This window comes from Thermobia domestica, chromosome 6 (assembly GCF_964235325.1).
Source record: "Thermobia domestica chromosome 6, izTheDome1.hap1.1, whole genome shotgun sequence".
NCBI classification, from domain to species: Eukaryota; Metazoa; Arthropoda; class Insecta; order Zygentoma; family Lepismatidae; genus Thermobia; species Thermobia domestica.
The window spans coordinates 59,691,665-59,716,763 of NC_137459.1; the positions used below are offsets into that span (position 1 = coordinate 59,691,665).

Consider the following 25,099-nt stretch of genomic DNA (forward strand, 5'->3'; position numbering starts at 1 on the left):
CTTTCTATTTCCTTCTTTCCAATAACAAATCCAATGAGTTCCTATATTTTTAGAGGTATCAAAATTAACAATGCCACACTCATTCTTTTCTGGCTCTTTAGGTAATTCATCACACATAAATACACATCTAAAGTTTCTTATCTTAAGCTGTTTAATAAGATGAATTAAATCCAAGTTACATAAAGGTTTAATTTCTTTACCTTTTTGGGCTTTATGTTTTTGGGAAGCTTACCACCTTGCTTCTCTTCCATTGCTAAGTTATGTCTTTTTTGTTCTTCTAATCCCTTTTTATACTTTTTGCATCATCTACTGTTTTGTCTATAGCAGCAGCTCCGGTAGCAGCAGAACCTAGAGTACCTATTATAGCTAAAATTGTTGGAAGAGTAAACATAAAACCACCATAATGAATATTGTCTTTAGTTTTCATTTCTTTGTTTATTTTCTTAACTTCTGGTATAGAAAGAGATAACTGCCCTTATCTATCTTCTTTAATATTCTTAGCTTTATCATTTAACTGTTCCTTTGTTAAAACCTGATCAATATTTAATTGCTTAAGTACCTCGTGGTGAATTGTAAACGTAAAACTACTTAACTTCATACTTATATTTATTATAAAACTTAAAATCTTTTATGGGAAATCCATAAAAATTAAACACAATACTTATAAACCTAAAGCAAACTTTAATTTTGTATTCATAGTCAAAGCAGTTCCAAAAGCTGGTAATCGTTCTGTTATCAATATTGCATCTTTAGCAAAAGCTCTTTCCCATGCTTTATTTTCTATTTCTTTATCTGCAATATGTGTAGAAACTGTATCTTTATTATCTCTGTAGTGAATATCATGTTCTCTACAAGCTTCATCTAGGGTGTTAATACCTTTATCTCCTCTTTCGAACCTTTCTTGTAGCTTCGTGTAAGGACCGCAAAATTCATAACCTGGTATATGCAACTCAGACATTCCCTTCATATTTAAAATCTTATTAATTAATCTTTTTCCATACCTCTCATTATTCCAAAATTTTGGTGGCAACGTATTCAATATATTTATCAAGTAACCTATATCCTTCGGACCATTAGGAATAAATTGTGAGAGCTCAGAATTAATCATATCCATTATGCCTACTTTCTCATTATAAAAATTATCATTTCCAGATTTTTCCTCTCCGTCAATAACTATTAATCGATCAATTAACTTTCTCACATCATCCATGCATATATATTCTTTTGGTAATTCGTTATATATTTTGATTCCCTCTCCTGTTTTCTTTCTTGTTGGTGTTGGACACAAAGTTGTTTTTATGTATCTATCGCAAATAGGTTTGATAATTTCTTTATATTTTTCGCCTTTACTAGATTGTTGTTTTCTTGTATTTGGATCATTGTTATGAAATACTACATTAGAATCAATGACTCTGTGTATATTTTTTAGATCATCTTCATTATAGTTTTTTGGATTGTTTTGTTAGTAATTCCCATAAACCTTCTGTTCCTGTGTAATGTCGATTATTAATAACTAAATCATCACCATGAATTTTAAGTTCTGTATCCCCTATCTTATGTATGATTTTCCCATCTTCATCATATGATTGTATTCCAAAACTTCTATCATCTCTAGTTGCATAATATCTTGAGGCAATCTTACCAAAATGAGTAGTTGCTGTACCGTATTGACATTCCGATTTTTTTTTTTTCTCTTCCCTATTTCTATTGAAACGGCTATGCAACCAGATATGCGATTTTAAAGCGCCATATCTGGCAATATTGGGAACTACTTGTTCTTGCTCTAGCCCTCTGGGTGACGTTGAGGTCATTCAGACTAAAATGACTAAAGTGGAGAGTTGGAATTCCAGAAGTTGTAAAAGTGTATAAACTCGTTTGCGAAAGTTAGATGGGCTACTCGAAAAGTAAAATAGCATTACATTTGCAATATATATAGGAAAGAAGTATTTTTTGAAGTTGAAGTGAATTGTATTTCGTTATTTATTAAAAGAATTATATTTAATAGTGATATTATCGTGAGAAGTTATTGTCCAAGATTAGCCGGTGGTCTTTGATCATGGCGTATATGAGTGCACATATTACAATTGCCTTGGTATAACATGATTAAGGTGAGTTTGTTTTTTGAATTATATATATGTTTTGAAGAAATCATCTTTACTGACTAAAAGAAGTAATATTAAAAGTAACAAGTGAATTATTTCGGAACTAGTGTAGTATTTAAAACATTAATGTTCGATTATGAATTATGCCAAGTGCTTGTTTAAATGGAACAGTCTACAGTTCTTGTTAAATGTGTGTATTGAGAAACTTTTCGTATCTTCTTTTTGGAATATATTTTGAAGACGTTTATAAAGTTATTAGTAAAAAGAACTTAAAAATCTTATTATTTCGCAAATAGACTTTTGCCTAAATTTATGGTTGCCCTGTGTTTGTTGAATAACTTTCAATATTCTGGAATCGTCTTATCATTGATGATTATTACTAACAGGTACGTATATAGACCAATTTTATTTTTACGTGAAACGTGTCCTAGCCTATATTAAAATAGCTAGAGTCTCCACGAACGAGCTTCAGTTTTATAACGAGAGCACGTTACACAAAAATTTTAGTCTGAATGCACTAATATATGTACGTACCAAGTGGCATATATATATAAATAGAGTTGAGGAAAAAGGACGATATAATTATAAAAATTATAGTATTGATGAAATAATATGGATATGTGGAAAGTGATTAAATCCGGTTTGACGGTTTCTGGCAGTGGCTTATGGATCATTTATTGTTAAAAGGAGTCCGGTACTTTTCTTTTCCTTTTTTCCTGTTGCTTGTAATAGTGAGTCTAATACGTGGTAAAAATATGGAAAATACTAGGTCACAACTCTTTTTAAATGGTTGTGTAGGAGGCGATGAAGGAATTGTAATCCCTGAATGTGCTCGAGGTCATTGGGATCTATCATATCTGGAGGACGAAATGTGGAGGGAGGAGAGTCCTTCAATTAATAGTGTTAGCTATTCAAGCAGTTGTGTAGCAGGTGTCGAGTCAGGAACGGGAAGGCAGCTGCACGTGTACGATGACGTAACTCAACCCTTGTTATCAGGTAGTAGCAGTGGTGTGAAGGAATTCCATTCAGTGCACATTAGTAGTGGTGAAACAGCTGATTTTATAAAGGAGGAAAAAGAAAAAGAGAATAAAAATCCATTTGTGCCTTTTGGTCGTGAGTTAAAATCGGAGCAAGAAAATCAAACTTCGCATATTAATCAGAGGTTTTTTCCTTTCAATATTAATTTTGATAAGATTGCTGTTAATACAACAAGTGCTCTTTTTAGTGAGAAAATAAAGCAAATTCCGTTTACAGACGGTAAAAGTGATGTCGGTTTGTTTCGTTTTATGGTCACTGTTTATAATATAATAAAGGGTGGTTTGTTTCCGATTGAAGCAGTATTGTTAGCTGCTTTGAGTAAATCACAGGGGCGTTTAAATAATGAATTATTGCATGTATATGAGCAAACGAGACAATGGACAGACATAAGTAGTTACTTGTTTAGGAAGCTCATCACTCCATTAGGTAAACGGGACTTGACTATACGATTCTTGAATGCAATGCAAGAACCTAATGAAAACATTCTTGAATACGTGAATAAAATTGTGGATTATCATAAAGTTTGTTATGGCCGAATAAATGAAAGGGAGGTATTGGATATAGTGGTAAGTGGAATGAAACCACAAATAAAATTTGATATGTATAAATATAGACAACCGGAGTCTTTGAGGGAACTGATGGCTGATATCCATAATTACGAGACATATAATAGGAATGTTGAAGTATACAATTCAATGATAAATTTTACTAGAGCTGATAGTGGAATGAAGAAACAAATTAATTGTTATTTTTGTGGTGCGAACCATCGAATGGCGACTTGTAAAGCGTATAAACAGTCCTTATTAAATAAACAAATGGTAAAGGTGAATATGAGTAGGACTCCAGCAGGACGCTTTGCAGAGGGATTGGGGTCTTCTACTCATATAAGTGATCAAGGGGTTCGATATCCGCAGGATGATGGTTTCGTGGGGAAAAATAGACAGTTTATAAATTCTCAGAAGGAATGTTTGGGTGAAATAAAAAACTTTTTGTCCTTGAACACGGCTCTTTCCCCGACTAGGGGGCCGGATGGTATTTATGAAAGGGGGCGTGGTAAAAAGGATCGAGTGCTGGAAAAGAATTATAACATTAAGCATCGCTCACCCTTATTTAAGCAAGAAAATAAAGTTGGTGATAAGTCTCAGTTGTTGGATTTTAGATATGCGAGAAGTGGTGTGAGTCAGATGGACCATAATTCTTCCCAAATTAATGAACGCTTTGCAGGGAATAGGGGGAATTATGTGAATTATCGAAAGGATTATAAGAGACCCAGTGTTGGGGGTAGAAAAGGAGTTCAAAATATAGACCATGAGAAGGTTAGAGATGGTGTAGGTGAATTTAATGAAGGCAGTGAACAGTTGAATTCATTGACTTGTATGACAGAGACCGGAGTTCGAGTCGAAACATGCGATGAGGGTGGATGTACAGCCAAAGTGGGTTGTGATCCTTATAGTTGGACAAAGACTAGAAAACCTTATTCATGTCGTAATCAAAGAAATTTAGTGGCAGCTTTTATTCCGGCTTATATAATGGGTAAACAATATTTAGGTTGTGTGGACACTTGTTCTTCCGCCTCATTGGTCAGTAAACAAATATTTGATGAGTGGAATAAAAGTTTAGCTAGACCTATAGCAGTTTACAATGAGAAATTTACTGGTGTGGGGGTGAATCAGAGCAAAGTGACACTCAATCAGTGTGTTATGCTGCATATTAAATTTCAAAAGCGCGTTTACAAAATGAAGTTTTTTCTTATTAATAGTTTAAATCCACCTTTCATCTTGGGTATTAATGAACTTAAATCTATACAGGCGCAAATTGATTTAGTTCAAAATGAATTAGTGTTGCCTTTGGAAAATGGAAAAATTCGGTTACAATTTTCTTCAAAAACTTGTCCCCCTTCCACTAGTTCAATTAGGGAACAGCTCAATGGTGAATTATCTTCTTTAAAACAGTCCGAAATTTTTACAAGTTTATTCATTAAAGCTAATAGTGTTGGAGATCTATCATCAATGGGGGAGAATGGAATGGATCCAATGGGAAATATTCCAGTAAATCCAGGGATGGTGGCGGATCCAGGTTTGGCGAGTGGTCAGAGACTTTTGGGAGGCGCCGACAGAGGCAGGGTTGGAAGATGCATGAAGAATATCCATGAAACAACTGGGGATACTTATCTGAGTCCAGAGATCGAGCGGGCATCCTTGATGGTGGATCCGGAAGTGGTTGACCAACATCCACATATACAAGGGTATGTTAATAATTTAGTTACAAAATTTCCTAATGTATTTTCTGATAAAATTGGATTTATATCAGATTATTCTTATAATATAATATTAGATGATTATTCTCCTATTCGTAAAAAGGCATATCCTTTATCACGGGCTACTCAAAAGGATCTTGATAAGATTTTGGATGAATTATTGAGTGAAGGGATAATAGAAACGAGTGAAAGCGATTTTGCTTTTCCTTGTTTTGTAGTTAATAATAATGATGGAACAAAACGCATGGTTGTAAACTACTCTTCTTTAAATTCTCGTTTATGCTTAAATACTCAATATACGCCGCGTATGGAGGATGTATTGGCTGAACTCGCAGATGGTAAATTCTTTTCACATCTTGATGTACGTAAGGTTCATATTGACATGATTAAACTCTTCAGAGAGGGTAGAAGAATTGTAGGAAATTGAATATATATATATATTAAACTCTAGTCATTGCATGTATGATTAAACTAAATTAAGTCCTATTAATTCGTATCATTAAGCTATAATTATATGCTTATAATTTCGGGAGAATTATCTATTTATATATATATATGTGTGTGTGATAATTATATGTGAATTTTAATATAAATTTTTTAATAATTCCAGGCCTGGGATTAATATAAAGAAAATGTATACATTTTAATGTACGCGGATTTAGAGGATTGTAATTAAATGTATGTAAGAGAACGCAAATTTGACTGGATTGTAAACGTCAATTGGATTTTTGGTGGAGCATCGCCCTGGAGACAAGTCGAAAACCAGAGATATCAGCGATGTACATATGTAATTATATATGCTGAAGACACACAAGTATGTATCTGTAAATTTATATTTTTAGAATATGAAACGGTTTAAAAAAAAAACTCGCCTAATTGATATTAAGATTAAGAGTAATTTATAATACATATTATAAATTGAAAATTATATTATTTTGTAAAGGTTATGAATAGTCCGACCTTGGACTCAAATTTACTAACTTGGATAGTGTAAGTAGAAGGATGAGTCGGTGTGAGAATGATTTTTGGAGGATAGTTTTTTTTCTTTAGTTTTGTTATCTTTTTCTTTTGGATGAATGAGAGTTGTTGGTATGTGGTTTTAGTTAGTAGGTTTGGGGTAGAAAGGTAGTTATAGATACTAATTCAACATGACGTTTAAAACTGACGATAAGTTTTCTATTCATAACTTTCAATACGGTATTTGTAAAATGATCGGGTATTTAAAAAGTTTGTCAACTTTTTATGTGGGGTGAGTGATATGTGTACCGTATTGACATTCCGATTTTTTTTTTTTCTCTTCCCTATTTCTATTGAAACGGCTATGCAACCAGATATGCGATTTTAAAGCGCCATATCTGGCAATATTGGGAACTACTTGTTCTTGCTCTAGCCCTCTGGGTGACGTTGAGGTCATTCAGACTAAAATGACTAAAGTGGAGAGTTGGAATTCCAGAAGTTGTAAAAGTGTATAAACTCGTTTGCGAAAGTTAGATGGGCTACTCGAAAAGTAAAATAGCATTACATTTGCAATATATATAGGAAAGAAGTATTTTTTGAAGTTGAAGTGAATTGTATTTCGTTATTTATTAAAAGAATTATATTTAATAGTGATATTATCGTGAGAAGTTATTGTCCAAGATTAGCCGGTGGTCTTTGATCATGGCGTATATGAGTGCACATATTACAATTGCCTTGGTATAACATGATTAAGGTGAGTTTGTTTTTTGAATTATATATATGTTTTGAAGAAATCATCTTTACTGACTAAAAGAAGTAATATTAAAAGTAACAAGTGAATTATTTCGGAACTAGTGTAGTATTTAAAACATTAATGTTCGATTATGAATTATGCCAAGTGCTTGTTTAAATGGAACAGTCTACAGTTCTTGTTAAATGTGTGTATTGAGAAACTTTTCGTATCTTCTTTTTGGAATATATTTTGAAGACGTTTATAAAGTTATTAGTAAAAAGAACTTAAAAATCTTATTATTTCGCAAATAGACTTTTGCCTAAATTTATGGTTGCCCTGTGTTTGTTGAATAACTTTCAATATTCTGGAATCGTCTTATCATTGATGATTATTACTAACAGGTACGTATATAGACCAATTTTATTTTTACGTGAAACGTGTCCTAGCCTATATTAAAATAGCTAGAGTCTCCACGAACGAGCTTCAGTTTTATAACGAGAGCACGTTACATTGCTAAAGATTCTATTCCTTCTACTTCATACTTAATTTGCTTTTTCATATGTTTTATTTCTTCTGTTATAGGCGTATCACTCACTTATTTAACCCTCATACATAGGAGGTGTTACTGATAAGCTTGAATCTACTTTGGCGCTTTTATGTACAACTGGAACTAACTCTTGAATTATATTTTTATTTTCTTCTGCTACTTTTGATATATCTTGTCCTAAATCTTTAATTCCATCGATAACAGGTTGATCTTGTTCTTTATATTTCTCATATTTATTTCGATTAGCCTGTTTAATTTCCTTAAATCTTTTAGCATGTTCTTCTCTTAACTTTATATATTTCTTAGCTTTATTAATATGCATTTATTATATAAAGAAAAATAAAAAACACAACCCAAGGTAACAAAACATACATGTTCATCTACGTTCACCTACGTTCATCCACGTTCAATCACGTTTAGGTATGTTCAAGTACGTTCGTTTGCGTTTGTTTACGTTTGAGGTTTACTACTTTCGTTTTTTTAACCCGATTTTTGTATTGAAGGTAATACTTCGCTTGTAATTCATGCTTAAATTCCTTTGCTTTTGGCTTCTTAGATGTTAGAACTAGAAAGTACAACCAGATTCATTGATGAACATTGTTTTTTTTCGTTATAAGTGATACCGAAAGTTTCTAGCGGTCTTAATTCCTCTAGGTTTTGCATATCTTCATCTTCAACATAACTACGAATAGCATGTTCTGTGTTTGTATATTCTAACATTTCTGCTACATCTTTACCTTTAAACCATGGATTACATTCTGCGTCTGTTATAACTGCTAGCTCTTAGTCTTTGAAGTTAAATAAGAAATGACTAAATTTAGTACGTTCCTTTGCGCTTGTTTACGTTTAAGGTTTACTCCGGTTTGATTTTACCTCATAATGAGATAGTACGTTCGAGTTTTATTAATAAAAAGTGTATGAGGATGTATGTTTGACAAGGGAGGCATTTCATCCGCCTTTGATTCATTAATTTTTAAAAAGTCTTTAATTTTATTTCTGTATTTCCCACTATTCGCTTTTTTAGTAATATCTATTGTTAAGAAACCATGTTCTTCTTTCCAAGACTTATTGCATACAGATTGTAATTTTTCAAACGACATATCCAACAAATTCATCACGTATGTGCTTTAGATTCACATTGTCCTGTTGTAACGGTATGGATTGGCATGCATTTTTAAATCAACCCTCGTATTATTCCAACATCAATTCTTGGAAATGAAAGCAGCCAGCGAACAGTTGGAAGAGAACAATGCTTAGGAATTTGTCACCCAAAAGGTACCTCACTTTTCCAGACAGTCTTATTTCCTCCCGTCAGTCCATATTAAGAAGAAAAATTTTGCTACCCTCGAGAGAAACGCCCACGCACAAGTCCTCATGATGATGACAGAGTTTTACGTGACAATGTGAATATTATTAATAATCGTGAATTTTACAATTTATTGGAACAATCAGTGTTTCTAGTGTGATTTCTATTAACCTATGAACCATTCATTATATATTATTAACAATATAATAATGCAAAAACTTAATGTTCTCTACGAACTATATTTTAATTAATCAGTGTATTCTTGCGCTGCTAGCTGGCAACGATGAGGAGCGCAGGAGAGCATGACTCACTCTGGCAAGATAGGAGTCATTGGGTGAGAGAGGACATTCTCTCTTCTTCAATATGTAAAGGGCAGAAGAAGAATACTTACTCGCTATGTAAAAGTCAACGTTTGTATGTGTTAGTTCCTCTTACACAAACGAAGACATTTGTGTTCTCAAAATGTGAAGATGCTAGTGTATATACTCTCAATAGAGAGAGTATAAGTTTCAAAATGTAAAAGTAAGATCTTTTATAATATCAAGCTAGTGCAACGTATTGAATTTACATTTTCAAATATTAATTTGCATCAACTTTAAGTGCAACTCATAGGAAGAATGTAATGAATCTATACTACGTAAATCCTGATAGTCAACTGTTCAAATGGTAGTTTTCACGCCGCCTAATGAAAACAAACATGTTTTGTGAACTTTCTACAGCGATCGAAGTGAAGTTTCTGCAGTGGACTGCATAGCCACTAACCAATTCATCATCCTCGTTCGGTCGAAACTTCGCGTATTATCTCGGTATCGTTCGGTCGGTAAACCACAGTGATTGGGCCACCATTCTTTGTTTAAGTGAAATATTGTGTTTTCATAAGCTTGTAAATGTTCTATATTCAGTGAAGATAAAATTAAATATAAGTGTTTCTATAATATCTTCTTTTTTAATATGTAGTGAAAATAATATCAATAATTTCAAAGTATGTGATCCATATTGTTTTACCCAGCAAGTGGAGAATATTACTTTTACAGTGTACATAGTTTAAATTAAAACCAAACAGGTAAGGTATATCTAAGCAGTGGAGGTCAAACATTACTTTCATCTCTCACTATCCATCTGGCGTAAATCATGCATTGCTGCCCCACTTGTATTCTTTTACAGGTATTAATTGGTATACCTTGAAGCTGACGCATCAGCGACGGTGGGTAAACGGCAAATGTCTCTAGTTAGTGCTACGCTCGAATCTTAGGACCGTGGAGGAGTGAAGATACTTGTTTATTGCCAGTCTTTTACAAATGAATGATGTTAAAGGAAGACTCCAAAAGGGATCCAAGGTTCGAATCCCAATATTATTATATCTGGCTTTCGTTACGTAAACAAACTCCTATTATACTGTGTAAAAAATTACTAAGAAAGTTTAAGTTATCTCTATTTAATTGTTTTGGTACTTTAGAATAGGTTTGTCCAAGATAGAAACAGTTTAAACCCTTATGACGACCTCGAGTAAAGTATTCTCTAACGCGGTTTTGTTCTTCTAGAATGAAATCATCAAACACTACCACAGAATCATTCTCACAGTCATCTAACGGAATAATCTCTTCGTTGTTTCCTTTTACTACTGCAATAGTATCTTTAATATCTCGTTCTATGTCTTGGAAAAGTTGTATTAGCTCTTGATATTTAGGTTGATGTAGGCTTTTAGAATAGATATAAACATTTGTATATTTTAACCATTCAGGTGCTAACAAGAAATTATCAATCATTAACGTTGTTTTTCCGCACCCACTAGGTCCAACTATTAAACATCTTATATCATCAGGTAACAACACACCGTTCATCTTTTTCTTTGTAGCTTTTTCTGTTAACCTTACTTTAATACCCCAATTATCCATTTTATTATTTATTATATAATAAATGAAAGTATTTAATTTAAATGGTTATTCATCTGTATTAAATATGTCTTTCCATTATCCATTTGAAAACAACTTAGAAATAGCTCTTGCAGGATTTTACACAACCTACTTAACACCAAACATTACAGAAAGAAATAATAAATTAACATTTTGCAGTAGCTTTTCTAAACTTACAGAACAAGTCATAGTTCAACCTGGTCAATATAATTTAAAAGAATTAGAGGAATATATTAAATCAAATCTTCCATACAGCGATGATTTTAAAGATGATATTAAATTTATCGAGGACAGAAAGAACAATAGAGTAAAAATATTTACTAAGTATTGTGGCATAATCTTAGATACCATTAATACTGTATTAGGTTTTAGTGAGAAGAACTTGATTGAAAACATAGAACACGTTGGAAATAAGGTACCAAAGTTTCATCCATTCAATACTATAAATATTCACTGTGATTTAGCAGAAGGTATGATTTTAAAACATAATGATACAACACATAACGAAAAAGAGTTAATCGCAACATTTAGAACAAATGCAGAATTTAGACAACCAATTATATATGAGCCTAGAGAAAATATATTTTTCCCAATATATCACAACAAATTTAATAATTTTAAAGTTTCAATTCGAGATGAGAATGGTGATTTGATTGATTTTGGTGGAGCTCGTATAACTGTTCTAATCGCTGTTAAGTAGTTAAAATTTTTATATAATAAATAATTGATATCTTCGGTAATGTTACAAGTGGGGTAAGTGGTATTAATATTAGTAAATATAAATTAACATATTAGAGAATTTAAATAATGTTGTTAACGTAAAACAACTTAAATCATTAGAAGCCGGTATTAATAGTCAATTAGAGAACGGTAGAAAACGATTTGAAGATGTGTGATAGTAAGAGACCTTTAGTAGAAAAAACATTTGCTATAGAATAAATATGTATATTTTTGGTAATATTAAAAGTAGGAAAGAAGAGCTTAGAGGATATAAAATAAAACTAGATAAAGTTTTTACGTCAAATTGTAAATCCTGGGTTGATTTTAAGAATAAAAGATGGGTTAATGTATCTAATGCTATCGATAAACAAGTTGCTGTAACATTAGAAGAGCTTGAATCAGCAAAAGAAGAGTTTAATATACTTACACGAAAAGAAACTGTAGAATTACCATGTTGATTGGTAGAAGATGATGTTGAGAAACCAGTCTTTTTTGTATATAATTTAGCTGCCGCCTACAAATTTCTTTATAGAGGTAGGTTAATGCATATAGAATTAAGTCTCAATTCATATCTTATAGACATATTTTAAAATGACATTCTAGTTGAAAGTTTTCCATTACACTTTAATATGAATGATCAGTTAACAATTAGACCATCCAAAGATTCTGATCTGAAACAAGGCAAATTATTATTGCTTATTATGTATATAGAAAGAGAAGATGAAGATGAAAACGAATCAGATGATGATGATAATGTTAGGAGTGTAGTATTAGGTAATGATGAATTTTAAATTTCTATATAATAAACAGGATGTAATGTGTTAAATGTAAGGAATCAACAGATACGGAGAAAAATACCATGAAAATAGAACAAACAAAGAACGGAAGATATATTAAGAAATGTATTTATTCTGTATATGCTGTTACTAAATCTCAATTCGTTAAAAAGAACGTTTGACCAGAAGAAGGTAAAGGTATGAAACAAGACATTATAGAAGAAATTTACAAACCTTCCAGAAAGAATTATCCTAGGTTAAGTGTTATTGTTAAAGGTATAGATGATTTATGGCAAGGAGATATTGTGGAAATGGATAGTGCAGTATTAAAAGGTGTTTCCAAGTTAAATAAAGGATACAAATATTTGTTAACGATTATAGATGTATTCTCGAAATATGCGTTTGCTGTTCCTGTTAAAGATAAGAGTGGTAAGAATGTTACAGAAGCATTTGAATCCATATTAAGAACGAGAAAACTTAGTAACTTACAAACTGATCAAGGCAAAGAGTTTTACAATAAAGAATTTAAGAAGTTGATGGAGGAAAATAAGATTAATCATTACTCAACCTATAGTGATAAGAAAGCTTCTGTTGTTGAGAGATTAAATAGAACTCTTAAACAAATATGTGGTAGAAATTTACAGCACAAGGAAATTATAAATGGATAGAGATATTACCAACACTAGTTAACGAGTATAATAATCGTATACATAGAAAAATTGGTTTAAAACCTATAGAAGTTAATAAAAAGAATGAGCAAACAATATTGGATAAAGTGTATAAGAAAGAATATAAGCATGTTAAGCCGAAGTATAAGATTGGTGATTACGTTCGTATAAGTAAATCGAAAGGGTTATTTGAGAAAGGATATACACCTAATTAGTCAACAGAAGTATTTGTTAATAGCGAAGTTATTCCATCTAATCCGCCTACGTATAGAATTAAAGATTTAGAAGAAGAAGATGTGCAAGGTAGATTTTACAAACCAGAACTATTAAAGACGAAACATAAAGATGAATACTTGGTGGAAAAGATGTTGAGAAAAAAAATGTGACAAAGTATATGTTAAATGGTTAGGATTTGATGATTCACATAATAGCTGGACAGATAAAAGTAATGTTGTAATGTAAATATAAATGTTATATTTTATGGAATAATAACCATAAAATGTTAGGAAAAAATAAATTTATTTTTTAATTAATAAATATGGCTAGTATAGATCAAAGTTTGAATGAGATATGTTACGATCAGATTAAAGATAACTATTGGTATGGTATCTTTGGTGATTTTAAACTGATTATAGATAAGAACACAGGATACTTCAATGCTACTAAGTCATGTGCAAGTGGTAGTAAGAGGTTTGATAACTGGCTAGAAAATAAACAATCAAAAGAACTAATAACGTACTATGATCAGAAATTCGACTCCCGAAATTGCAGGAATCGCTCTAAGTATATAGTAAAGGGGGGAAATGCAAAAACAAACATTGTTATCTCGGGAACATATGTATACAAAAAGATATTTCTCTTTATTGCCATTTGGATATCACAAGACTTCTATGACAAGTGCTATGATATTATAGAAAACTACTTCACACAAGACATTAGACAATACCGAGAAGACATTGGATAATTACAATCAAGAGTGGAAGAAATTGAAGAGTCAATGGAAAGATTAAGGATTCAAAATGAGAGCTTAAAAGAAATAGCAGCACCATATACAGATGATGTTTCAAAAGATATTTGGCTAATCATATACAAGAAGAACAAACTTAATGATCCTTTCCCTTATTATGCTATCAGATGCCAAAAGAGAAGTCTATACAAGCCTCTTAATGAAGCAGAAAAAAAATATCCAGATCATGAGATAATATAAGAAAAGTTTAGAGATCCTAATAGTATTAAATTATTCAACTTGATGCAACAAGAACTAGATATTCGTAAAGGTAAGGGTAATGAGTTTTGAACATCCCTATTAGAAGAAGATTTGGTTAAAGAAATTAAATGTTTATATGATCGGTGAATATCTAATCCCATCTAAAAACTTTTAATATAACTTTTATGATTATTATTTCATAAAAGCTTAACAAATTTAAAACTAAAACAAGTTACTAAACATCAATCTTTACTGTTGCTAGTTCCAATGTACTATCCTAAGTCTATTCTTCTTCTTCTTCAATGTAATCAAAATAAACCGGACTATCAAAATTAAGATCTTCTTCAGGATATTCTTCAGGATACTCATTGTTGTTATTTTTGTTAAGTCTAATAACTGTTCTAAACAAAGGGCAAGTGTTATTATCTCTTAACCAGGTAAGCATACACTTAACACAGAACACATGCTTACACTTCGTTTTACACAATTGAGTTTTTGTTTCTTTTCATATTGGACATTCTTCTGAGTTTTTATTAAGCGTAAACCTGTTGAGAGTAGTATTAGTTTGTTTTTGAGGGAATCGTGAACATGCTTATTTACTCTTAAAAATTCAAACATATCGATCTTGTCTCCGATTTTTATTTGAAAGTCTTCAGAGAACTTCCTATCGCAACAAGTGCGTATTATCCTCTTTAATTCTAAACCCTTGCTTTGGAACTCGAGAATGAATTTTTCGCTTTTATCGTGTAAACTAACTTTTGGCCAATAAACTTTATTTTGATATTTTCTCAAGTGTGTTTCGCCTAGCACTGGTGTAATAGCTCGCCAATCGATAAGTGAAATTCTCTCCAGAAGGGTGTTAATTCTTTTCCTGTGATGAGACAACTTTTAGAAACTATATCCCGATAGAGTTCGTCTTTAAAGATTTTTAGGAACGTAAATTTAAGTAAATCTGATAAGAAAGTGTGCCCCAATGTAAATATTCTTTGAATTGCATACAAACCTCAATAGCTTGTTTCTGTGAATACTTTCCCCAGTTATTTTCTTCACTAAACACGAGCCAATCAACTTCCTCTTTAAACTCATTAAGAAAATCTTCAGTCATTTGTTGAGAGTATTCATACGTGTAGTCTTCCCAATAAATATGTTGCCTTGTATGTTCTTTATGGTTTAGTACGAATTCTGGTTTTAAATAACGATAACACCGTGAGCATACCTTCGTTCACACAATTTGTCCCCAAAAAGTTTATCACCATACTTATTAATAATGTTTTCGTGTTTAAGTAAGTCTTTTCTGTTTGATAATTTGGCTCAATCGATGTGTTCTTCATAACGTTCAATAAAAGAAATTGACAGTTTATGGTTTGATGTAACTGAATACCAATGTATCTTGTTTTCAAAGGTATATAGAAAGTCATCGGATAAGTTCTTTATTTCTGAAATTTGTTTCCATTCTTTGAATTTTCGACTACTAAGTGCATCTATAACTATATTTCTAGAAAGTGGATTTTGAAAGTAGTTTACAGTATGTTCAGGATTTAATTTTTGAATCATGTCTTTTATAAGTTCGTCTTTATTCATCATTGTTTTATCTTGTTTATTTGGCTGTTGTGAGTTTGCAGCAGTTGTTGCTAAAGACTTATTTTTGTGCTCGTTGATGAGGTTATTATTTCTGCCTTCCTAAGGTTCGAATAACCATGTATTCCATTCAATCTACAGTATTGTTTAAGTTAAGGAATAGTTTTCCTTTCCATATCCTCGTTTTTAATAATAATAAGAAAAATAATATTTATTTTTTAAAAATTTTGTATATATGAAATATGGAGAAGCAATGTGATTTGATACAGAATAAACTTAACCTTATTCATGAAGATCTTAAACTGATATCAACACTTTAAAAGAAAAAGAAATGTTATTAAAAGAAAAAGGGAATGCAGCACTACAAAGATATACGCCAGAATCAAATTGGGACACTAATAGCGAAAGTGGTGATGGCGAGATAGATCCTTAAAAATGAATTAGTTTTATTATATCAATAGTGACTTTGATGGGGTAATCCCATGAAAGTCCTAATACAATATACAAATAAACATTAAGATTTCGTACGTCACGTGAGTATTAGCAGTTGTATTAGATAACGAAAATGATTTATTTCTTTTTTATAATAAATCAATAGCTTAATTAATTAATTATTAATGATTAATTATGTGTGTAATTATTAGAGACCGGATGTTTAGGCACTAAAAACCTGGAAAATAGGCAGGCAAATAGGCACTTAAAATTTAAAAATAGGCAGTAAAATAGGCACTAAAATGTAACTCGAAATAATGAAGATAAATATTCAATATCATTAAAAAATAGATTCAAGTCATAGATAATGTTCAAAGAATATAGAAACATATTTGTTTGTTAAATAATATCTTCTTTTACTGTATATACAAAACGAGGCATGTTATGCATTGCACATACTGGGTGAATCTGAAAGATGTGCACATACTTCAGGAGGTGATTCGTGACAAGAAAAGACAAAAAGTGCTGTTGCATGTTGTCGAATTCTGCGTCGAGCTCGAGTGACAGGGGTGTCAAATTGGAATTTGCTCATTTCCCGAAGTATGTGAACATCTTTGAAGTTCATCCTGTATATATATTGTAACGTACTACGAGCTTGTGTTTACAAACACATAATATAAGTAAATATGTGTGTATTATGTTACGTAAGTTATATATTTTCCCAATGAAGGCTTATTTTGAAGAAAATGCATAGAATAGGCAATATTAGGCACTAAAGCAATTATTTAGGCAGTAAAGGTCGAAATTGGCAAAATAGGCAAAATAAAATTGGCTTAAATCGAAACTATAGCCCCCCATATAAACTTTAAAACGTTATTTTTGATCATATCTTTAATATTAAAGATAGGTATTTTGCCTAACATCCGGTCTCTAGTACTTATGAATAGCTTAATTAAACATACAGTAGTTGAACTGAGAAACTTGCGTAAAGGAAAGGGGATAAAAGGTTATACCCGATTAAGAAAAGTAGAACTGATAGGCCGTATTAAAGAACATGAAGATGAACGAAACACATTAAACTTTAGTCAAACATTTCCGTTTCAAGAAGACATCTTTGGAAAACCAAAACCTAAGAGATTAGGTAGGAAGAGAGCTTTAAAATTGTTTCATTTAAAGAAGTATTTGAAGAAACGAAAATCAAAGTTGAATCGATACCAGTCGATGTAAATCGTCAAAATACTACACTCAAATCAAGATCTTTTTTCTTCATTATAGAGTCAATCCATTCTAAGCGATCAAGCATGTACCACTCGACCATCTCCAAACAATCTAATTTTTCTTTTCGTGAATGTTTATCTTATATCATGGCACTTCGAAACCAGGATCATTGGATTTTTTTAAAACATCTCGTAGCTACGCAGCAGCTGCCGCCATTTTGCTTTTTCTCGATTTGAGGTATTTACGGATTATTCGATATCTCCACATGAGTTAGTCCTACGGAAATGAAAATTGCAGGGCGTCTACATCTTGTGTAGAGTTAAAATGTTGTTCTCTTAATATTTTTGCTTAATACTACATGAAAGGGGTAAAATCAGGGTCTACAGCAGCAAAATTGAAGACAGGTTTGGGAAGACGAAGCCATTGACACAGAATTTGTGTGTGCAAGTAGTTCGGGATCATAAGTTTATACACAAACGTTTGCAGACCTGTAGCTGCTCCCAAAGGCCTGGAAAAGATCGTAAATTTGGGAAATTATTCCAGTTTGGCATATTTCACTAACCAATATCTCCAATGGGCCTGGATTAAAAAATCTGAAATTTTGGGAATAATTAGCCATTTAGTATACCATAACACACAACAAAGCGCATTTTGTATTTTTGAGTAAAAGGGGATCACAGTATTAAGGAATGATGTCATGCTCTAGGAGGTGTTTTGTTCACAAATTCAACTGGAAATTCGTTGTTGTGACGTAAAATAAAGTAGGATGAATGTTTTTTCAGTCAACGTTCTCAAGCTCGTTTCTTTCCTCTAGTTGTGACTCACTCTCTTATCAGACCCAAAACAGCACTAGTGAAGAATGCCGCTATCAGTAGAAGGCGAGAAAAGTCAAAATGCACACTTGACAAAAAGTCCGTTGCTTTAACGTAATTCTCGTGAATACTGTTTTTATCTGACGGTAGGTTCCGTCATCTTCTCTGCCACTTTCTCGTTTCTGCATTTTATAGCTAAAGGGTATTTTTACAATCATCATTACGTAGTTAGATTCATTGTTAATTATTAGGTTGCTTTAACGTAATACAACGGGTGCTTAGGAAGCACGGTTGCAATGACATACAAAGTAAAAATGAGCTTTTTAAAAATAAATATTTTCTTATCTTATTTCATTCGAGGCGAAGTTCGACCTCGTCTGCTTCATCTTCATAGTCAACTACTTTATTTGGACCTGACTCATAACATCGTCCACACATTTTGGAGCATGGCAGTCCAGCCGTTCTCCATTTGCAATTCCTTCTTTCGGTGCAGCCTCCCTTGCAGTTGCAGAATATCATGTGTAGTAGCTCCTCGAGCGTAGGCGGTATTATGGTGGACTGAAGAATATATTTGCAATTTAAAAGTCTCCATCCCCATTGTGAAACTTCCAGACCATTTCCTAGCCACTGTTGTTTTGGTGGTACACTCGGAAGAAATGTTGACGTGTTGCAGCTGACATTGGAGGCAGAATTGCTAAATTGATTGAGGTAGTTATTACGGTCTTAGCTACAAGTCTGTTGCACTTGTAAACCCTCAGTTGATCTAATGATTTAAAATCACGGTCATTATAAAGTTCAATGAGGAACTTCTCTCTCGCTTCTGATACGCTGTCACAATCTGCATCAGCCGTTATTAAATATATCCACCGTTTCCAGTAGTTATAGGTTGCTTTCGAGTATACTCCAACCCATTTTCACCGTTTCATGTAAATAGCAGTAATAGTATCACTTCCACTCATGACATGCACAAAATTATGTTTTAGACATATCACCAATCATGTTTGGATATCTAAAATATTGTGTAACCGGGCAGCATGTGACAACGCTAGGCATGAGGAGATTGATGGTTGCTCCATTAGGGATCATAACCACGAGCATTACCAGAATGTCACTATCTGAGGCTCCTACAACCACTTTGCGATTACATTCGAATTTTTCTGAAGCAGTAGCAACTATTAACGCATTAGCATCCCCGTTGGCTTCCTTCACGTGGATTCCTTCCTTCTCAAGTCGAATTGTCAATTGTTTCATTAGTTGTATTTTGTTTGAGCTGTTTGACACAAAATCCCCTTGACTATATGTAACCATTTTTGCACCTTCAATTAAAATATTTGAATAGCTATGATTCCTTGCCCTTCGAATTTGTTCTTGTCTTTTGTGGTAGCAACACGATAACCATCGAAAACTACAGTGGATAATTTTGTGTATGAGTTTTCACATAGCAAATATAGGATTCAAAAACTTGTTCGTATGTAGCTGAGCTTGGCTAAAGAACTTTTCGAAGCAGCATATCTCCGTCCACTATAATTTCATATTCGTGGGACAATATTTCCTTGATATCATCATCACTATGAGTGCTCGACTGGAAGAGATCACAGATTCAAAACTTGTTTGGTTTTCTTGATTCCGTGTTTCGGGATAGCACCGGTTTATAAGGGTCCAACTCGTACTTCAGATACTTGTTTAGACCCTCCTCTGTTTTCATCACACATGCTGTCCGCATAAACATTTCATTCGTATCTACCGGACCGGGACATTTTCATGCACTTTAATACATATACCTGTATACGAAATAGATTTTACTCGGTCAGATCTCTTCAATTTTAAATTTTCCAAAATCCTTCCCAATCTTTCTCTCTACAGAGGCTTTCCCCAAAGTTTCAAAGCAATCGCACTTAACTGAACCATTAGAAATAACTCCAGTCGCGATAGAGATTAAATTATAAGTATCCACGTCAAATGGACTATAGTCAATAAGCCATAGAACAAACTTCTCAAGATCCTTGTAGTCGCATTGTTGCCGGGATTCTCGGAGATCGACATGTTGTTCGGACGACGATGGGGAGATGCCGCTGAAGTTTTCGAAAGCTTCACACAATTAGCAAAGTTCCAGGTAGTGAAAGCACCCACTGAGCCAGGGTACTGTCCGTTATACGTCGGCCTCTCAAAGTCCTCCAGAGGTTTTAATTGCTCGCATTAATTGCTGTTCCTCAACCATATAACTCCATACTCCACTCCAGAATTTGTCACTTCTTATCGTGAAATAACCTTGAACGGCGATCTTCTCATATTCTTAGGCAGGGATTTCGGACTCCAAATTTTGCATCTCCTGAATGTACAAATGCGCAAATTTAGCATATTTTAGGTGATCTGCAGCATGTAGATGATGCAACATGCTTTTTACGCTGTGAAGGTGCAGTTCCCAGTCTCCAGTTCTTTCAGCTATAATAAACAGAAAAATCGAATTCACGTACATAACACACTGTACCCAAAGTACTGAAGTGCGGCTGTTAGATGATAGGTCATTATATTTGTTTTCCACGATAGATAAAAGTGTTGCCAGAGCGTTAGATTTACAGACGTCATCATAAGAAACGTAATTTTTCATGAATTTTGTGTGCATAGTTTGTACCTCTTGCATATCGGCTAGGCAAAGGACGGAAGGATTATTACGTAAGGCTGGACAAAGGTCAGTGCAATTGCAGTGCGTCGCTTAAATTTATGTAGTTTAACAACTAGTGGTCCTATGTAAACAATGTGGATGTTATTAAAAAGCTAAAAGTAGCTTCAAAAGATTTATATCGAGTTTTTGCAATACCTGCGATGCTAAGGGTTCCAGAGATTTAAAAAAAAGAAAACAAAAGGGTTATTTTAGTTGTTTTCGTAAGTGTTATTTCTTTGTGCGACAGTAAATGATGTAAAATGACCACCTCACAATAAAACCCATTTTTATCTTTCATTCGAGCCCTATCTGAACTCCGTGGGCCTATTCGTTTGGATTTAAGAGCAATTCCAACGATTCCTGTGTTTCTCCAGCGTTCCAGCAGTTCAGCCATCTGGAATTTTATAAAGCGACCACGGAAGATAAGGGGATTTTTATTTTTTGTTAAGGACATCAAATACAGCAAATGTACCAATTTTCAGCTTCATACAATTATTTGTAATATTAATACGTAAAGTAAATGGCCTACAGGTGCTCCATAACAGTCGCGTGAATGGCAGGCAATAGTGCATCGCGCGTCACTCACTTAAAAGCATTTAGCTCCGTAACTATTAGTCGTACATGCACTACAAAGATACCGATGGAAAGATGAAAGTTTGCTGAAGCTTTTTAATCGTGGTAGTTTTACGATATATACGATCGCAAAACGTCCATAACCAAGCAAAGAAAAAGTGAGTTCGTTTCATTTCAACTTTTGAGAGGTTCAATCGTTTCGTTCGGCCCTGGATGGTGTTCAATTAAAACAATATATAGCATGAACTGAAGCCCTGTTATTTATCTTTCATCTGAGACCTATTTTAGCTTTGTAGGTTTAACCGTTTGTAAGTAACAGCCATTCTAGTGATAACTTCTGCATTTGCAGCACTCCAGACTTTAACCCTGTAATTCCATGAAGCGACCACGGGAGATTAGGGGACTTTTGATATGTTGTTCAGGACATCGAATAAGACAAATCTGCCAATTTTCAGCTTTAGACTATTTTTCGCACAGTTTGATCCAAATTTTGTCTAATATGACTGGGCTATTATTTTAATTTTCATTGAATTAAGACCATGTTCAGCATTTAATAAGTACTATTTCTTAGTATCTATAGTTGATGCGCAAACACTCATAGATTTTGCTCCAGTAGCTGATCAACAGAGACTAATGTAACTATGCATACAAATGTCTGTGCACGTATGAAGGGAGGAAGAAGAGGAGACTGCGGAAGGAGAAGAGGAAAAATCACGTTTCATATTGTTTACACATGTCCCATACACTTACGAATATACCAACACAGTAAATTCAAGATCGTGCATGTTACGTCCAGATAAATTAATATTCATTCCTTTACATGTTAAAAATACATTTCCACTTTGCAAATACGATTATAATGCACCATTATCTGCTTCTAATTTTTCAGTACAGCGTCTTGGTAAAATCACTTTTTGTCCTCCTTCAAATGCCACACACGCCTTCCTGCCATATATCATTGTAATTATCTCACAGTTTACGATACGAAATGGTACGACAATATCTAAATCACGCATCTTTGTAAAGTGTACCAATGATGGCGCATTAAGCTTATCTAATAGATTCATTGACGATGCCATCTTTAATTCGATGTTTCTTCCTTGACAACAGCTGCTAACGGAATGATCTACACATACACATACGTGTACGGTCTACGTTCCGTCTACGACAACATCACCCTCTCATCCGCTACCTTTCATCACGTGATCCTAAAGGCGGATTTTCATGCCCGCGTTAGAACGGAAGCATCACATGTAGCGTATTCACCGTAAATTATTTTCGTTTTCATACATCCGTGCGTGTATTGCGCCAAATTACTACTCCCTAGCTAATGCGCATGCGTAAAATAGAAAGTTTGCGACTTCCGCCATGTTAGTCAGTGAATACAATAGTGTACGCGCGCTACTTCCGTCAGAATTGAACAAATTTCTACTCTGACGCGAGTGTAGCGCGCCATCTCCGATGCGTGATTTCATTGGCTGTTTAGCACAATCGCTCGCAACTCACGGAGGTAAAGGACACATGAAAATCCGCCTTAATACTTCAGGTATAGGCCTACGACATCACACACACACACATCACCTGACTCATTACTTCCGTCAAAAAATTGTCATGAAACGCTCTATCCCCTTAGCAACAAATCAATTTCACGTGGGATCCCAAGGCTAAATTCAACGGAGTCTCACACACTTCCTCCACATAATCATCATACGCTATGATACCTAGCACGTGGGAACCCAAGGTCAAATTCGATGGAGTCTGGCAACAAATGCAATTCCCATAGAAACTTACGGACTTCGACAGTGGGCGGAGTGTATGACTCTGTTCAGAAAAAAACTAACCATTACACGTCTACAGCCACATACACCTAGCAACAGCCAAAATTCACACAAGAATCTTCCCACACCGGGACGAAGGAGGATGCTTCTACTATGGAAATGTTGAAAACACATTAAGTTACAATGTTACTAGTAAGAGGGTACGAGTGTTCGGATAATTCCGATTACCACTCACTAAGGCCATCTTGTTGTTGCGGCCACTATATCAACACAACACTTCTCAACGTCCTTCACACCTATAACGAAGTGTACATTATATGTACGTAACATTTAAGATAGAACGAGGCCTTGCTTGCCGAGTCAGTTAAATAATTCCCGCAAGGATAAATATATAGCCCGACATGTGTTACATAATAGTATGTCGCGCAACATTCGCACTGATTGATATTACCATCTTACAAATTTCGCACGCAATAATAAAAAACTGTCATTTTTACAATGTGACCACATAAGCCGAGCGTATAAAATATGTATACGTACCAGTAAAAATAGAACGACCATATTCGCCTAGACTACACAAGTGTCATTCACTTCGGTTCAATTTTCCAACCCGGCAATATTCATCGAGAGATTTAAAAATAAAATTTTCCGTCATTTCTATAGCAATGTTGAAAGTATACAATATGTACTATGTATACGAGTAAAAGTAGAAGACGGTCATATTGACCTAGATGTTTAATTTTAATATCTCACCTGTTTTCCCTTTAAAGGTCATTCACCCTTACAACACCTCATCCAAAAGTACAAAATGAGAAAACTGCCCACAGGGCAAAAGAAAAAGTAGGTCACTGTAGAACACACTGACTAAAAGTGCTTACGTTGGACCACCTTCCAATCCTAGACTACTCCGTTTCCCCTTAGCGTAATTTTCGAAAACTCTAAAAAGCGTATTACAATATTTTATTTAGAAGTTTGTGTACCGAACTTCACGTCTTTAACTAAAAAAAAAAAAAAAAAAATCCCCACATGCGGTACTTTGTGAATAAATAAAAGGAAATTTCAATGCTTCCTTTCCACTTTAGGAAAGGAAGTTTCGAAAAACACTTAAACTTACAGTCTTATTTTTATTTAAATGTTTAGATACCGAATTTAACGCTTTTAACTTAAGCAAATCACTATACGGATTTTTGTGATTAAATAAAGGGAATTATAATACTATAGAAATATCATCTATTTTCCCCTTAAAAGAGGAATTTCAAAACTGCAGAAACATGTATTCTTTTATTTTTAGTTAAGAGTTTATAAACAGAACGTCACACCTCCAACTTACGCAAGTCCCCACATTCGGCACATTGTGAATGAATAAAGGGACATATCAATATTATTGAAGTTGTTCTTCCCCCCTAAGGAGAGAATTTTGGAAAACGCTTAAACACATACTCCTTTTTCTTAAAAAAGAGTTTATTTACCGAATATTTTCATCTTCAACTTAATCAAGTCCTCATATTGTGCACTTTCTTAATAAAAGAGAGCAAAATTTGGATGCTATAGATACGACACAACTTTTCGCTCTTAGAAGCGAAATTTTCAAAAACGCTGAAGCATATATTGACTTATTTTTATTTAAAAATTTATTTACCAAATACTGCGTCTCGAACTGAAGCTATTCCCTACGTTCGGTACCTTGTGAATAAATAAAGGAAATATAAATATTATAGAAATTAGCCCCCTTTCCCCACTTAGTAGCGAAATTTTCGAAAATGCTGAAACACGTATTACCTTATTTTTATTTAAGAGTTTATGTATCGAATTTCACATCTTC

The 25,099-nt window shown here is 33.5% G+C and overlaps 1 protein-coding gene across 1 annotated transcript; it reads left to right on the forward strand.

Moving 5' to 3' along the window:
* The first annotated feature begins 3,645 nt into the window (after nucleotides 1–3,645).
* Nucleotides 3,646–7,555, forward strand: LOC145688031 (uncharacterized). The gene is made up of 2 exons (XM_081761717.1): nucleotides 3,646–5,385; nucleotides 6,008–7,555. Exons 1-2 carry the CDS (start codon nucleotides 3,716–3,718, stop codon nucleotides 6,042–6,044), a joined length of 1,707 nt encoding a protein of 568 aa, XP_081617843.1. The 5' UTR covers nucleotides 3,646–3,715; the 3' UTR covers nucleotides 6,045–7,555.
* The last annotated feature ends 17,544 nt before the right edge of the window (nucleotides 7,556–25,099 follow it).